The sequence below is a fragment of the Trichomycterus rosablanca genome, chromosome 19 (assembly GCF_030014385.1).
Source record: "Trichomycterus rosablanca isolate fTriRos1 chromosome 19, fTriRos1.hap1, whole genome shotgun sequence".
In the NCBI taxonomy this organism is placed as follows: Eukaryota; Metazoa; Chordata; class Actinopteri; order Siluriformes; family Trichomycteridae; genus Trichomycterus; species Trichomycterus rosablanca.
Window position 1 is genome coordinate 15,574,625 of NC_086006.1, and position 16,108 is coordinate 15,590,732.

The 16,108-nt window shown below is 40.3% G+C and overlaps 1 protein-coding gene across 4 annotated transcripts in view; it reads left to right on the top strand.

Annotated features, from left to right (window-relative positions):
• Positions 1–13,138, top strand: part of sycp2 (synaptonemal complex protein 2) — a 39,821-nt gene extending 26,683 nt beyond the window's left edge. For 2 of the 4 annotated variants that reach the window (XM_063015246.1, XM_063015247.1), the window contains exons 33-48: positions 97–261; positions 1,040–1,310; positions 1,410–1,468; positions 2,682–2,934; positions 3,010–3,230; positions 5,402–5,644; positions 5,741–5,789; positions 5,859–6,026; positions 6,897–6,959; positions 7,597–7,757; positions 9,003–9,097; positions 9,188–9,287; positions 10,803–10,861; positions 12,541–12,619; positions 12,703–12,759; positions 12,851–13,138. In XM_063015246.1, the coding sequence (XP_062871316.1) occupies positions 97–261; positions 1,040–1,310; positions 1,410–1,468; positions 2,682–2,934; positions 3,010–3,230; positions 5,402–5,644; positions 5,741–5,789; positions 5,859–6,026; positions 6,897–6,959; positions 7,597–7,757; positions 9,003–9,097; positions 9,188–9,287; positions 10,803–10,861; positions 12,541–12,619; positions 12,703–12,759; positions 12,851–12,916 (2,109 nt within the window). In that variant the 3' untranslated portion in view covers positions 12,917–13,138. The remainder of the gene's footprint in view (positions 1–96; positions 262–1,039; positions 1,311–1,409; positions 1,469–2,681; positions 2,935–3,009; positions 3,231–5,401; positions 5,645–5,740; positions 5,790–5,858; positions 6,027–6,896; positions 6,960–7,596; positions 7,758–9,002; positions 9,098–9,187; positions 9,288–10,802; positions 10,862–12,540; positions 12,620–12,702; positions 12,760–12,850) is intronic. The other 2 variants (XM_063015249.1, XM_063015248.1) reach the window with 2 other exon arrangements.
• The last annotated feature ends 2,970 nt before the right edge of the window (positions 13,139–16,108 follow it).

Sequence of the window (16,108 nt, forward strand, 5' to 3'; positions counted from 1 at the left end):
TTGAATGTTTGTTTTCGATTACCTGGCATGAAATTGTGGGTGTCTGTGTGTGCTTGATTTTGTTTTTCTGTTTCTGCAATGCTTTGTTTGACCCAGAAGAGGCAAAAGAAGGTGGTGGAGAAGGTAGTTGAGAAAAGTGAGGATGTTGCGAGCAGGAAGTCCACAGGCAGACCCCAAAGAATCGGAGCTCTGACCAAGTCCTACAAAGAGCCATCTGACTCAGAGAGCCTGTCAGAGACAAATGAACCACCTCCAGCTAAGGCATAGCTCTTTTATCCCTGTAACCTGGTGTCCTCTGTATAGTCTTTTTGTGCATTGGCAAAAAATCTCATCTTAGGGCAGTAGTGGTACAGTGGTTACTGGACTAGTGATCAGAACGTCACCAGTATCACACTGGTATCACAGACAAGTTCAAAATTGGGTCTCTCAGTACTGCCCTTAATCCCCAGGTGCTTGCATTGTATCACAATGTAAGTCACTTTGGATAAAAGCATCTGCTAAAGGGCATAAATGTAAATTATTCACATATCAAAGGCTTTATTAACAGTAATATAATTGGGCTGCGGTAAAATACGCTAGCAGAACTGGGATTTTAAACACACCGTATCGAATCTCAGCTCTGCCATCTGGCTGGGTTGGGTGGCTACATGAACAACGATTGGTTGTTCATAACTTGTGCAATTACGACCTCTGATTGGGGAATAATGCTGATCAGGGTGTGGCTCTCCGTGCACAAGGTTGATCCACATATGAACTCGGCTCTTGCAGGTGACAAGATGCAGTCGGTGCTGCACACGTGTCGGAGGGGGCGTGTGTCAGTTGAGAAGCTCCTCAGTCAGCAGTGGAGGGTTGTATCGGTAGAGGTGAAGCGTAACGCAATCAGGGTAATTGGATACGACTAGATTTGGGGAGAAAATTGGGGGGGGATCTTAACTAGCATTATAAGCCATAAGTATTTTTTGTAAATACTGCTTCTGAATACTGCTAGATTCTGTTTTATTCTCTTGTTATTAAGCATTCCCTTCATTTCTGTAAACAGAAGTTAATTCAACAGCCAGAGAAGCCTCACCGAACAGCTCTTCAGGACAAATCTGCAACTGAACATAATGTAAAAATTAAGAATCAACTAATGTTGAAGATGGGCCAAAAGGCACTGAATAAGAGAAAGAAGAAAGTTTTACCTAGTCCTGAACCGCGGACGGAAAAGATGATTATTCCAGATAGTCTAGAATGCAGCAAAATACAGAAAAAGATTGTGTCCCCTCAGCGTTCTTTCCACCTTTCTCCGCCCTCATCTGACAAAATTAAGTGTAAGAATTGATTCTTTTAAGACAAAAGAGTGTTTTACAAATATTTAAAAAATAATGTTTTTTGCTTTTGTCAGTTACTGTGTGTGTTGCTATTACCAGCAGACAAGAGCACTGAGTTGACTAGATCTCCTCTCACGTTCATACATCCTCTTTCCAAGGTAGGCTCGCTAGACCTCATTCTTAAATAGGAATACACTGACCAGGCATAACATTATGATTATGAGGTAAAGTGAATAACACTGATTATCTCATCACGGCACCTGTTAGTGGGTTGGATATATTAGGCAGCAAGTGAACATTTTATCCTCATTTTATCCTCAAGTTGATGTGTTGCAAGTGTAAGGATTTGAGCAAGATTGATAAGTGCCAAATTGTGATGGCTTGACGACTGGGACAGAGCATCTCCAAAACTGCAGCTCTTGTGGGGTGTTCCTGGTCTGCAGTGGTCAGTATCTATTAAAAGTGGACCAAGGAAGAAACGGTGGTAAACCGGCGACAGGGTCATGGGGGAGCGAAGGCTGGCCCATGTGGTCCGATCTAACAGTCGAGCTACTCTAGCTCAAATTGTTGAAGAAGTTAATGCTGGTTCTGATAGAAGGTGTCAGAATACACAGTGCATCACAGTTTGTTGTTTATGGGGCTGCATAGCCGCAGACCAATTAGGGTGCCCATGCTGACCCCTGTCCACCGCCGAAAGCGCCAACAATGGGCACGTGAGCATCAGAACTGAACCACGGAGCAATGGAAGAAGGTGGCCTGGTCTGATGAATCACGTTTTCTTTTGCATCCCGTGGATGGCCGGGTGTAATACGCTTACCTGGGTAACACATGGCACCAGGATGCACTATGGGAAGAAGGCAAGCCGGTGGAGGCAGTATGATGCTTTGGGCAATGTTCTGCTGGGAAACCTTGGGTCCTGCCAGCCATGTGGATGTTACTTTGACACGTACCACCTACCTAAGCATTGTTGCAGACCATGTACACCCTTTCATGGAAATGGTATTCCCTAATGGCTGTGGCCTCTTTCAGCAGGATAATGCACCCTGCCACAGCACAAAAATGCTTCAGGAATGGTTTGAGGAGCACAACAACGAGTTTGAGGTGTTGACTTGACCTCCAAATTCCCCAGATCTCAATTCAATGCATCTGTGGGATGTGCTGGACAAACAAGTCCGATCCATGGAGGCCCCACCTCACAACTTACAGGAGTTAAAGGGCTCTAGTGGAGTCCATGCCTCGACTGGTCAAGGATGTTTTGGCAGCAAAAGGGCGACCAACACAATATTAGGAAGGTGGTAATAATGTTATGCCTGATTGGTGTATTTGTTAATGTTGCCGTTTTATTTCTTTATTTGTCAAACTTTTTAACAGAAATCAACAACCAAAAAACCTAAGAAGCCCCAGAAACTTCAGCCTGCCTTTGTTAAAGCTTTCGAAGCAGAAAACATAGAGAACTTAAATGAACAACCAGAGAAGGAAAATAAACGACCAGGAGAAACCACTCATTCTGAACCAAAGAATAAGAAATGTTCCACTTATTTGGAAGCAGCAAATCACCATAAAGATTCCTGGTTTTCCAAATATGCCTCTACACCTTCTCCGTTCTCTATTGAGAAGATGAGATGTAAGAAAAGAAACACTCTAAAATACAGTCATAAATGATTTGCCACTGTTTAATGTTTAATGTTTGTTTTATTAGCTGCAGAGAAAAAGGTGTCCATACCCAGATCTCCCTCGACACCCCTTCAGCCACTGTGCATATCTCCTGTTGGTCCTGTTTCTTCCCCTCTGGAACCTCCTAGCCATCTAAAAGGGATCCAAGCTTCTTCCTTCTACAAGTCTTCAGGAGGACGGAATAGTGTCAAATCTATGTCTCGCCCTCCTTTAACCCCTGCTGCTAAGAAGCAACGAGCTGCAGAGGTATGCATAGCACTAAATGTGTATAACCAATTAGCTAGTGTATGTTAGCACACATATTTATTCATTTTTATTGGACTTCCTGACTAATTACATAAAAGTAATCAAAATAAGCTTTATTTATCTTACAGTGCACTGGCCATTCAATCAGAAACCAAGTACAACCAAATTGTGCACATATGAAAAGTGCATGCATGCATTTTAATTTTAATGACACCAAATTAGTGCTAACAGAAACACATGCAAGTGTCTATATTATATTAAAGCCACACATTCTGTCTTTTTTAAGTGCAATATAATCCAGTGTTGCCTTTTTGCAGCCTTTTAAAATTGGTTGTACAATTACTGCCAACCATGGCTTGCCTTAAAACTAACAATCAAGTGTACATCGACCCGACCCATGATGTGTTTACCCACAAACAATAACTATGCCAGCACTGAAATGGTGTAATTTATGACATATGTTACAGTAAATCTTCCTTTTGATTGATTTCCTTTATTTTTGTGTATTTTCACACTTGTACAAAGTGTAATATAAGACAAGTACACAAAACACAGATTTTAAATGGTTTGTTCATTTATTGAAGTGAATCAGAATCACTTTATTTCACCAGGTATGTTACACATATGAGGAATTTGTTTTGGTGATACACATAATACAGTACACATGTATGACATGTAACATATGTAACAGACCCGACAGCACACGGACTGTTAACAAGTATTTAACCAGTAATAAAAACTTGAATCCCAGTAATACAAACGTAATACAAAACAAATACGTAATAAAAAACTTGAATCCCAGTCTGAAAGATACGTTGGTGATTACCTCATATGGAGTCCAAAGACATGCAAGTGAGGTGAATTGGAGATACTAAATTGTCCAGGACTGTGTTTGACACAACCTTGTGAACTGATGAATCTTGTGTAATGAGTAACTACTGTTTCTGTCATGAATGTAACCAAAGAGTAAAACATGACGTTAAAATCCTAATAAACAAACAAACAAACCCCATATGGCTTTTCACAGAGTCACATTCTACCAGGTAAACAGGAATAAAAAAAACCTGATAACATAGACAACAAATCTGCTTCTCAGTTACCCAGGCTAAATCAAATGCTTTCTCAATACTTTTGTTAGTGTTTATATTTAATATTGTGTTTTTAACTATGTCATGACAATAAAACTGATATTACTACTATGGAGGAGCTCAGCTGCAGTAAATTACACAAGCCCACTACTGCTGGGATCCAGGGTTTGAATCAGCTGGTCAGGTGTTTACACACATACATGATTGATTATTTCTGAGGAAGCAGATGGCCAAGACCTTTCAATGGATTGGCATCCTGTCTGGGGTGTTTTAGGCAAATTGGACCCATTGCAACCCTGATCAGGATAAAGTGGTGGTAAAACATGTAAATGACAAGGAAAGTCATTGCTATGAACCACAGTTCATAGTATACTATATTACCACAGTCCAAAAACATGCAAGTGAGGTGAAATTGTGGATGTAACTGAAGGGTGTAAAACGTGACGTTAAAAATCCAAATAAACAAACAAACAAAAACTATGTATATCACTACTATCACTACTATGGAGGAGCTCAGGGGGCACTGCAGTAAATTACACAAGCTCTGCTGGGATCCAGGGTTTGAATCAGCCGTTCGGGTGTCTACACACATACATGTCTGAGGGGGGCAGATGGCTGAGGCCTCGCAATGGATTGGCATCCTGTCTTGGGTGTGTTACTGCATTGCAACCACTGGTTCCGGGCAAATTGGACCCATTGCAACCCTGATCAGGATAAAGTGGTGGTAAAACATGAAAATGACGAGGGGAATGTCATAACTATGAAACCCCCACTTCCAAATTCCACTGGAATATATTTTACATTGTAATTTATACAAGACTGCAATATCTTATTGAACAAAACAAATATAAGTGAGAAAGCAACTTTACAGTGGGATTATTATAAGTGACATGCATTGTGTAACAGCATTTATTGCTAGCAGTGCTCAAACATACCTTATTTTTTTGCCTTTCTGCCCCCATCCTTCCCAGCAATAGCTCAGTGCCAAACCTTCCCACTTTGAGAACCACTGGCTTATAAATTATAGAATTGCTGTTACGTGGTATAAACTGTTATACAGTATGTCTCACTTTTCTGTCTCAGGATGTTGAGCAAGGTCTGGCTTCCTTCGTGGTACACCCCCTCATTGCTTCCACAGGTAAGGAGAAACACTCCTCACCACTCAACACTCCAGCCTTAGAGGACGACCTTAGAAGCTTGCTAAACAGTGCCAGCCAAGGTGTTTTGCAGACGTGCTTTGACAAAGAGTCTGTCATTTCCTTGGTGACCCTGAGTCAGTCCTCTCACACATCTGTAAACATAGATATGATCTTCACTGAATATGAGGTACAGAGGTTTCCAGTCAGTTGCCAGTCTTGGCTTTGTACTGCATTATGCTCAGACATTAATAAGCTCTCTTTTACTGTACATTAATTTGCACAGAAAACACCAGAATCTAAGCAAGGAGGCCAGAATGGGGAAGCTCAATCAGGTAATCAGAATACTTAATAACACCACACCTTTCTCCCAAATGTTCATATCTAACTCACTGATTTTTCAGGTCCGACCACTGCTCAGAAACGACATAGCTCATGCAACTCCACCAGTCTGTCCGAGCAAGAGGACAGTGACGAAGAAGAGAGGAAGGTGGGGCCAAGAGAATTCGCCACCAGAATGAAGCCAAGAAAGCTGTTTAAGTTTACTGACAAGCCGTGCTCTATGAGAAAAGGTCAGTATTCTTTGTTTTGTTAGAAAGTTTGCAAAATGCTGTAAAGTGCGTGGCTATGGATAACTCCATGGATAACAAATCATTACCACCCTAAATATAGCTGCCTACAACTTGCATTTACAAAATATTAATTAATAATCATGATACATTAGTACATTTATAAATAAGTTTGTTGTTTTTTAACCTACAAGAGTTTTTGTATTCAGAGCACTTTGTTTATGAATCTGCTGTAAGACACATCAACCCTGGCCCATTCATACACAAGCCACTTACAACTTGTCTGGTAATTGCTGTAAAATGATGTCCCAAATAGCAATGACTACGGAAAAGGACTTTAAAATTAAACACATTGTGAGGCTGCAAAATAGAAAGTAATTAAGAAATAGATAATAATTAATAATTGTTTATAGTTAGTTCATTATAAGCCCTTTGCATGAACCTGAATCACAGTCTGATGGTTTCAGTCATCTTGGTAAACAATATGTATGCATTTACGGATCATCCAGCGGTGCTCATCCGCATTCCAGACTTTTCCAGATGCCCTTCCTGACGCAACCCTCCTATTTCTATGTGGGCTTGGGACCGGCACTGAGAGCGCACTGACAAGCGCACCTCCATTGTTGCTGCCATATGTCTCTTCCCTGCATATATTAGCCAGTCATGCCCATGCAGACGCCTGACTGTCTGTTACCATTGCTAAGATTCAAAACTCCCTGGATCACAGTGGTAGTGGGCCAGCGTACATTACCGCTGCACCATCAGATCGCCCACATATATATTAAGTATTTAATATTGTAATAAATAAGAATTATAAGTGAATATAGTTTTAGGTTATAAAATATTTTGACTTTAATTTGTACTGTGATACAGACGCTAGAGAACCTATTCTACATGACAGCAGTTCTGAGGAAGGGGATGAAGATAAAGCCTTGGGTAAGAGGAAGGTTTCCACAAATATGATTTAAACAAAGTCACCTCATATTTCAAAGTAGAAGCCCTAGTGTGTCAAGCAGCTCTCTCAAGTATAAATGCAGCAAAAATAAATCATTATAAGAATACATAACCTTCCCCCAGTTGGTAAGGCCTGGAACTCCTATCATGCTGCTGATTTTTTTATTGTTATTATTTAAAACTTTCAATGTCACACTCACATTTTTATTATTATTATTTTTTTTTTTTTGTCTGACCATTACTGTATTCTGATCAGGGTTGCGGTCAGTCCAGTTTCCCCGGAATCACTGGGCGCAATGCAGTAACACACCCTGGACACTGTGCCAATCCGTCACAGGGCCTTGGATACCCCCCCTCCACCCGTCCACATACATAGACAATCATGTCTATTTGTGGATGCATAACCATCTCAAAGCATTGCTAGGGATTCTAACCCTGGTTGCCAACAATAAAGGGCTAGCGTAATTTACCACCGCACCATCCAAGCAACCTATTTGGAAATTTAAAAAATGTTTATTGCAATCATGCTTTAAAGTGAACGTGTGAATGTTTGTAATACATTGTGCAAATTTTTTAAGTATTCAGATGGATTTCTCCTGTGTCGGTTCTTTGTGTGTAGTAGCTGGGAGTGTACAAATGCGCTCCACGGTCTCAACCAAAATGGTATCGAGCTGTTATGAGGCAAGTGGGGGGGCTGATACGGATCCTGAAGTAAGCACTTCTCAGGAGATGGGCTACGTCTGTCACCAGTTTAGCTCAGAACTCAAGCGGAAGTTTGAGGTATGTTAATGTTGATGTATTATACAGTAAATCTAGTTAGACTAGTGTATCTGGCTATTTTGGCCACAGCTGTTTCTAGCAGGTGCAGAAAAAATGCCATTGAGTCAAATAGTCTCCAAAGACAAATATGGACTTTATTTATCAGGCGCTTGATGCTAGTCAATGTGGCATTGTAACAGGATAAAGTAAACCTGTCAAATCTCTTGCTTTGCTGTTACTGTTCTAGTAATAGACCACACAAACTGGACGAATGGACCCACTTAGTTGCTAGAATTACTACAAAGTTCAAAACTGAGGAAACAACACAAGAACTGTTTAGATAAAGTTTTATGATCTGAAAGCACACAAGCCTGCAATCACAATGTGTAATGTCATTTATTGGCTATAATGGTGTAATGCCTGCCACCATTAAACTTTAGAGCGGTAAAAACATTGAGAACTGTGTGTTTTAAATTATATGGCAACACTTTGGGCAAGACCCACACCTGTTCAAGTTTTACCAAATCAACATTAGCGTTCAACCAAATTTGATGTGCTTTCAGATGAGTGCAAGTGTTAAATGTTTGCAGGGCACATCTGTATTAATGTTATGTGATTTTTAGCTGGCAGATGTAACTATGCTTATTATACTGGCTTGCATTTAAATCCCTTTAATGGACCTTTTACACAGTGTAGCATGACGTATGTCTACTTTCCAAACTTCACATCTGTTTACTTCCGGCAAGCGCCTGCTACATGTCTCACCTGTGTCAGTAGTTTGTTTTTTAATGTTGTACATTGTGCCATTTGTATTTAGTCTGTTTTTTTTTCCAGTGTATTTTATGTTGTTGTATATAGTGTTTTAGTTGTTGTTTTACTACACTTAGCGACATTAACCAGGCATGCTAGCTAGATAGGCAAGTTGGCTACGGGAAAAAATAAAGAAAAGGCACAGTACAGTTTACTGTTGAGGATAAAACAAAATCCTTGCACATACTGCCTGGAAAAACAAACAAAAATGGCACATGCATAATAATTTGGAACATAGTGTATGTACAAAATTGATAAAAACTACTGAAACACGTGAGATCTGATGTCTAAATGCATAGCAGACGCTAGCTGGAAGTAAACCGCCGTAAAGTTCAGAAAGCAGATTTACTACATCTTGCTAAATTGTGCAAGCTATCCATTGCAAAATTAACAGAGCCAGTAATTATAATTGAATGAAATGTCATTTTAATGGTTTGCTAAAATTGTGGTCTTTAGAACCGCTACAAGAGAATGGATGGCTTTACCAAGCAGTCCCTAAAGATGTGCAAACAACTTGTTTCCTCCATCAGCTTGAAAGTGCACAAGTACAGGTAAGGCGAAAGTACATCAGTTACATGAGGTGCCACACCACCCACAAACAGAAATACAATAGATGTTTTTCTGTCCCGTATTTAATGCAGGTCTCAGAAGCTGGAGACAGTGAAGCGGGTTCTGCTCGATGAAATTAAAAGCTTGGAGCAAGATGACACTGCCCTGCGCAAAATGGAGGAGGAACTGACCGTACATAACACACTACACATAAACACATGCACACTTTTAGAAGTTTACAGTACAATGCACTAAAATATACTTTTGTTTTCTTAGGGTGGTACTTTTATCGGTACATATTTTAGACCCATTAGTTTGCACATTTTTCATGATGAGTTCATTACAGTACACTATACGTTAGATATACAACCTTAAGGTGCAGATGGTGCAAACTCATCACAAAGGCATGTTGACACAGAGACATGTTTACTAATGTATTACATCACCTCTCCTATTAATTCCACTTTGGAATCCTGTGGAAACTTTGCAAGTGGATTTTCTTGCCCATTCTTGCTTGGTACACCACTTCAGCTGCTCAACACTCTGTGGGCTTGAAGGTGACACTTTTCCAACAATGGTTTCTTGGGCGCTCAGGTGGCGCAGCAGTAAAATGCGCTAGCACACCAGAGCTGGGATTTCAGATACATCGTATCAGGTCTTAGCTCTGCCATCCGGCTGGGCTGGGCGCCTACATGAACAATTGCTCACAGGGTGGGAAAAGCCGGACCAGGTTCCTCATAACTGGTGCAATTATGACCTCTGCTGGCTGATTGATGGCGCCTGCGCAGAGTTGAGGAATATTGCTGACCAGGGTGTGGCTCTCCGTACACAAAGCTGACCCGCATATGAATTCGCCAGCAGTGGGGGGTTGTATCGGTAGAGGTAAAGCATAACGCAATCAGGGGAATTGAATATGACTAGATTAGGGGAAAAAATGGTTTCTGGCCCTATGTGGACTAAATTTCTTTATATTCCCTGAATCTTTTCATGATACTTTGTAGGGTAGATGCTGAAAGACCAAAATTATGTACCTTTATTCTGCATTGAGAAATGTCCTTTTTGAACTGATTGACAATTTCTTACACACAACCTATGAACACAGTAGGACTGTACCCCTGTGCACAAAGCACTGTCCATAAAGACATAAAGAAAAGCCTGGTTTAAAGACACTGCAGTGGCCTGCACACTGCTCTGTCCTTAGTCCTACTGAACAGCTCTGGATGGAACTGGAATCAGTTGAGGCTTTCTTAACCAACATCAGTGCCCAGCCATACAAATGCTCTTTTGACTGATCATGACATGAAACAACTTCTTTTCTGTGACATTCTCTACCCTTTATAAAACTGAATGTGAATTGAACTTGGTGGAATTAAAAAATAGTCATCATGTCATGGTCATTTCAATACAGTAGAAGTGTAACAAGCTCATTCATGATTACAGGAAATGACTGATTTCAGTTATTGGTGCAAGTAATCTTATATATTTGAGGAGGTGTGTGTGAAATGTTATCAGATTAGATTTTCTTCTGTTCTAATTTTCTGTATGTGGTGTTCCAATACAAATAAAAGAAATAAACATATTAATACAAAAGCATTTTCATTGCAACAGTTTTGTTAAAGAAGTAAAGCATTTTCTGAAAGAAGTGCAATATTTTGACCATGACTTGTCCTATAATTATCCTATATATTTGTCTGTTACATTTTAAAGACCTACTGGAAGAAGCAAGCTCTAGCGTTACATGCATACCAGGAGAGAGGAACCCAAAGGTAAGAACAGTAGAACTGACTTTTTGTATAACGTCTCAGTTTGGGTTAGCATCATGACTGTACTGTGTGTTTAGTTTCATTGTTTTTCTTTATAATGATTTTGTCAGTTAATAATAAAATCAATATCCATTTTCAGTGTGTTAAAATTAAATTCTTTATGGGCATTTGTACGACCCCAAATCAGAAAACGTTCAGAATGTATAGAAAATGCAAATAAAAAACAGTCTTTCTTACATTTACATTGACTTATGTAATTGCAGTCAGTATGTACCCAAGATATTTCATGTTTTGTCTGGCCTGCAACACATTCTAAAAAAAGTTGAGATGGTAAAGCATTTACCCCTTTGTGACATTGCCATTCCTGTGAACAACAATACATTTTGGCACAGGTGTTATTCATCATCTGTGTCTTTATAATGTGTGCAGCATGTGGTTTTACGTTGTCTTGTTGAAAAATGCATCTTGAAGGCAGCATATGTTGCTCTAAGATCTCAATGTACTTTTCTGCATTGATGCTACCATCACAGAAGAGTAAATTAACTTTGCCAAGGGCACTGACACAGCTCCATACCATGACAGACCCTGGCTGTTGGTCCATCTCAGATGCCTCCATGCCCAGAGAAGTCAACGCCGCTTGTGGGCATGGTTAACCTAAGGCTTGTTTTTTTGCACAGTAAAATTTTAGTTGGTATTTGTAAATGAAAATTCATATAGTGCTTAACAAAGGTTTGCCAAATGTATCCCTTGCCTTTGTGGTTTATCAGCTTTTGATGAATGACAGTTCTTTATGTAGTGCCGCCTGAGGGATTGGAAATCACAAGTGTTCAGCTTAGGCTTGCATTCTTGCCCTGTACTCACAGAAATTCCTCCATATTCCTCGAATCGTTTACTGATACTATGCATACATGTACAAGGTTACCGGGCAGAACAGGCTCAGGCACTGAAAAAAACATGATAGGAGATTAACCAAACTCTCTGTGAAGACTAGCTCCAGCTGGGATTTATGAAAACTGAATTATTGAAGTGTCATGTAGCCTCCCAATATGGTAAAATTACATTAAAAAAAATTTTTCCATCAGCATTTTTATCCTGGTTTGGATTGTGGTTTTGATTCCCCTGGGAAACACGATGGGCGGGACATCAATTCATCCAGGGTCTCAACCATTCCACACACAACCACACCCCCTTCCCCTACAACCCCCACCAGTATGGGAAGCACACCCTGGGTACAAGACAGGAATAAACTGGGTGTTTCCACAGGGAATTACACACTGAGCGCAAGGCAGAAATCCACTGGACAGGGCACCAATCCATCACAAGGCCTCAAATCCACACCTTATCCCTCATCCCCTCTTCTCCCTACTTGGGGGTTAACGCAGTAGGATGCTGCACCACCTGAGCAGCTCTAGATAACTAGAGGTTAAATAAATGACTGAAAAACACATATACTGTAGGTCTCTTACAGCTCTTCATCCTTCTGCTTTGCTGCTGTACTTTGTATTACAATAAACCTATTTGTTTTGTTTCTTCCATTTAGTAGTGCTTTTCCACTTATAGGCAAATTCTTGACTCAGTGCTTCTTAACCCCTTTAGGCTGCTTGGATTATGTGTTCAGACTAATTCTGATTTGCTTGCACTCTTGTTTGCCGCAATAATTTCAGCTGCATCTTATTTTTCAGGCTAAAACACTTGAAGAGCACTATTGAGACTAATGTCTGTCATAGTGTGGAGTATGAAGAGCGGATCTTCTCCTCACAGGTCAGAGTCCTTACTGTGAAAGACACTGCAGTACATTAGCTGAATAGCAATAAATCTTTAACTATGTCTTTTGTCATTTTCAGATGCATTTGATGAAGAAAGACATGAAATCTGTCCAGGATCGCTTATTTAAACAGATGGTAAGTGGTGCATTCCTGATTGTCTGTTGGTAAAATGCTGTTATACATGATGCTGATCTAGTAGAACTGAATTGTTTGAATTTCCTTGCAGCATGAGGAAGAGTTGCTGAGTGTGCGCAGAGGACTGCAGACCTTGTTCTTCTCTGATGTCTTTTAAATCAAAAGAAAGAGCTTGAGGACTTTCTGGTTAAGTCATTTTCTGGGTCTTTTACAAGTTTTTGGATAATATAGACTTAATATAAGGTTACTTTAAACGATCTTATTTTAAACGTTGAATACTGAATTAGTTTTATTGTAATTTTATTAATGAATAATTTAGCTAGTTCTGTTGGACAGTTAATTATTTAGTGTTACCTAGCTATAAATACACATACACTGATCAGCCATAACATTAAAACCACCTCCTTGTTTCTACACTCACTGTCCATTTTATCAGCTCCACTTACCAAATAGGAACACTTTGTAGTTCTACAATTACTGACTGTAGTCCATCTGTTTCTCTACATACTTTTTAACTTGCTTTCACCCTGTTCTTCAATGGTCAGGACCCCCACACGACCACCACAGAGCAGGTATTATTTAGGTGGTGGATCATTCTCAGCACTGCAGTGACAATGACATGGTGGTGGTGTGTTGTGCTGGTATGAGACACAGCAGCACTGCTAGAGTTTTTAAATACAGTGTCCACTCTATTAGACACTCCTACCTAGTTGGTGCACCTTGTAGATGTAAAGTCAGAGACGATCGCTCATCTATTGCTGCTGTTTGAGTTGGTCTTCTTCTAGACCTTCATCAGTGCTCACAAAATGCTGCCCACGGGGTGCTGTTGGCTGGATGTTTTTTTGTTGGTGGACTATTCTCAGTCCAGCAGTGACAGTGAGGTGTTTAAAAACTCCATCAGCATTGCTGTGTCTGATCCACTCATACCAGCACAACACACACTAACACACCACCACCATGTCAGTGTCACTGCAGTGCTGAGAATGACCCACCACCCAAATAATACCTGCTCTGTAGTGGTCCCTTTGGGGGTCCTGACCATTGAAGAACAGCATGAAAGGGGGCTAACAAAGCATGCAGAGAAACAGATGGACTACAGGCAGTAATTGTAGAACTACAAAGTGCTTCTATATGGTAAGTGGAGCTGATAAAATGCACAGTGAGTGTAGAAACAAGGAGGTGGTTTTAGTGTTATGGCTGATCGGTGTATTAATGTGTGCTTTTTAATATGAATAATGAATGAATGAAGTAATCTCATAAAAGAAGCCGTTATAAATATATAAAATGTAAAAAAATTATTTATTAATGAATTGTTTACCCTGCCCTGCCACCCTCTCATACATTCAGTCCCCATAGATATGTTTACTGTTCTATTATAAAATAAAAACAACAAATGTCATCATATTCACAGCTGTAATGTGTCACAGAAATTGAAACGTCTTGTCACTACACCATCACTACAGAATTCTTAAACCAGTACGTTTGGCTCGTTTGACATTAACCAACTCAGTGTTTTCTTCATCACTACATTGCTGAAACATGGGTTGTGTGTGAGTTATCAAAAGAAGTTCTGTATTATAAATCTGAAAAGAAAAGGTTGGAATAGCAGAATTATATGCTGATTGTGACATCTGATTTATGGAGTTTTTTCAGAGTTAACCATGTTGATCTCAGAAAAAGGGAATTCACCCTCTTGGAGCATTTTCACACTTGGGGATGTTTCTCAAACGTGGGTCAGAACCCAGAAACATGTGTGGAGTTAATTTAATGTGAGGCTTTTATTTGTATTTGCCAGAATTTTACCTACACTGGGGGCAACATGGGAACACACCCTGGACATGGTGTCAGTTAATCGCAGGGCATCACAGAGTCACACACTATGGACATTCTGAGTACTCAGTCCACCTTCATGTTTTTGCAAAGTAGATGGAAACAGAAATATCTAATTCCACATAGACACAGAAACAGGAATCAAACTCAGGTCCCAAGGTATCCAAAAGTAAGAAATACAATCCCCAAAGTAAATATGAACCAGCCAGGGTACCAGCAGGTTCTTATAAAATTCTTTTATTATTTGATTTGTTTTCCCTATGTCCATATGAATGTCCTTCCTGTACTACAGTTTCCAGCCAAACACATTGCCCCTAAGTGTTTGTTTGTTTGTTTATTAGGATTTTTAACGTCATGTTTTACACTTTGGCTACACTTATGACAGGAACGGTAGTCACTCATTACACAAGGTTATATTGAACACAGTCATGGACAATTTTGTATCTTCAATTCACCTCACTTGCATGTCTTTGGACTGTGGGAGAAAACCGTAGCACCCAGAGGAAACTCATGTAGACACGGGGAGAACATGCAAACTCCACACAGAAAGGACCCGGACCGCCCCACCTGGGGATCGAATCCAGGACCTTCTTGCTGTGAGGTGACAGTGCTACCCACATAGCCTCTGTGCTGCCCCCCCTAGGTGTAAGTAAATGGGTAAGTATATAATAGTGATCTGTCCAGGGTGTATTTTTACATTGTGTCTAGACTATCTAGGGGCTGCTGAACACACTGCAACTCTGCTTTTATAACCCATATATCCTGAATGAATCAGGATAAATGGGTTATAGAGGCAGGTGTGTGTGCTTTCATACAGACACTAGCAAAGATGGAAAAATGCAACTTCAACTTTCCAGATTCAGAAAGGATTCAGACCCCTTGACTTTTTGTGCTGTGGATTTGATTTCAAATGAATGTAATTTTTGCTTACCAATCTACACTCGAAGCAAAACATTTTTTTTGTTTGTTTTTTGGGACTCGGGGTGCTTGGGTGGCACTGTGGTAAATTGCACTAGCACACAAAAATTGCACTATCGCTGGGATCCAGGGTTTAAAACCCTGCAGACGTAATTGGACCCAGGATGGATTGGAATCCTATCTGGGGTGTGTTACTGCATATCACCCAGTGTTTCCTGGGGAAAACTTTTAAAGCTGCAAGTATTCTTGGATACCTGGATTTAGCCAGTTTATCCCATCACTCATAGCAGATCCTCTCAAGCTTCGTCAGAGTGGATCTTAGGAGGCTATGAACTGCTATCTTCATGTGTCTCCACAGATGTTCAGTGGGATTTAACCCAAGGAAAGTTCAAGGTTGTGCCAAACCTTTCAAGGTCTAATAAATCCCTGCTCTGTACCACGCAACCTCCAAGCCACTAGTTTCGCTCGACTCGATCCTCCACCCAGAACTCGAGGAAGACGAGCATCAAGGCTCTTCTCTGTGCTTGCACCCAAGTGGTGGAACGAACTTCCCTGAGTCTCTCTCTGTCTTCAAATGATTAAAAACCCACCTCTTTACTAA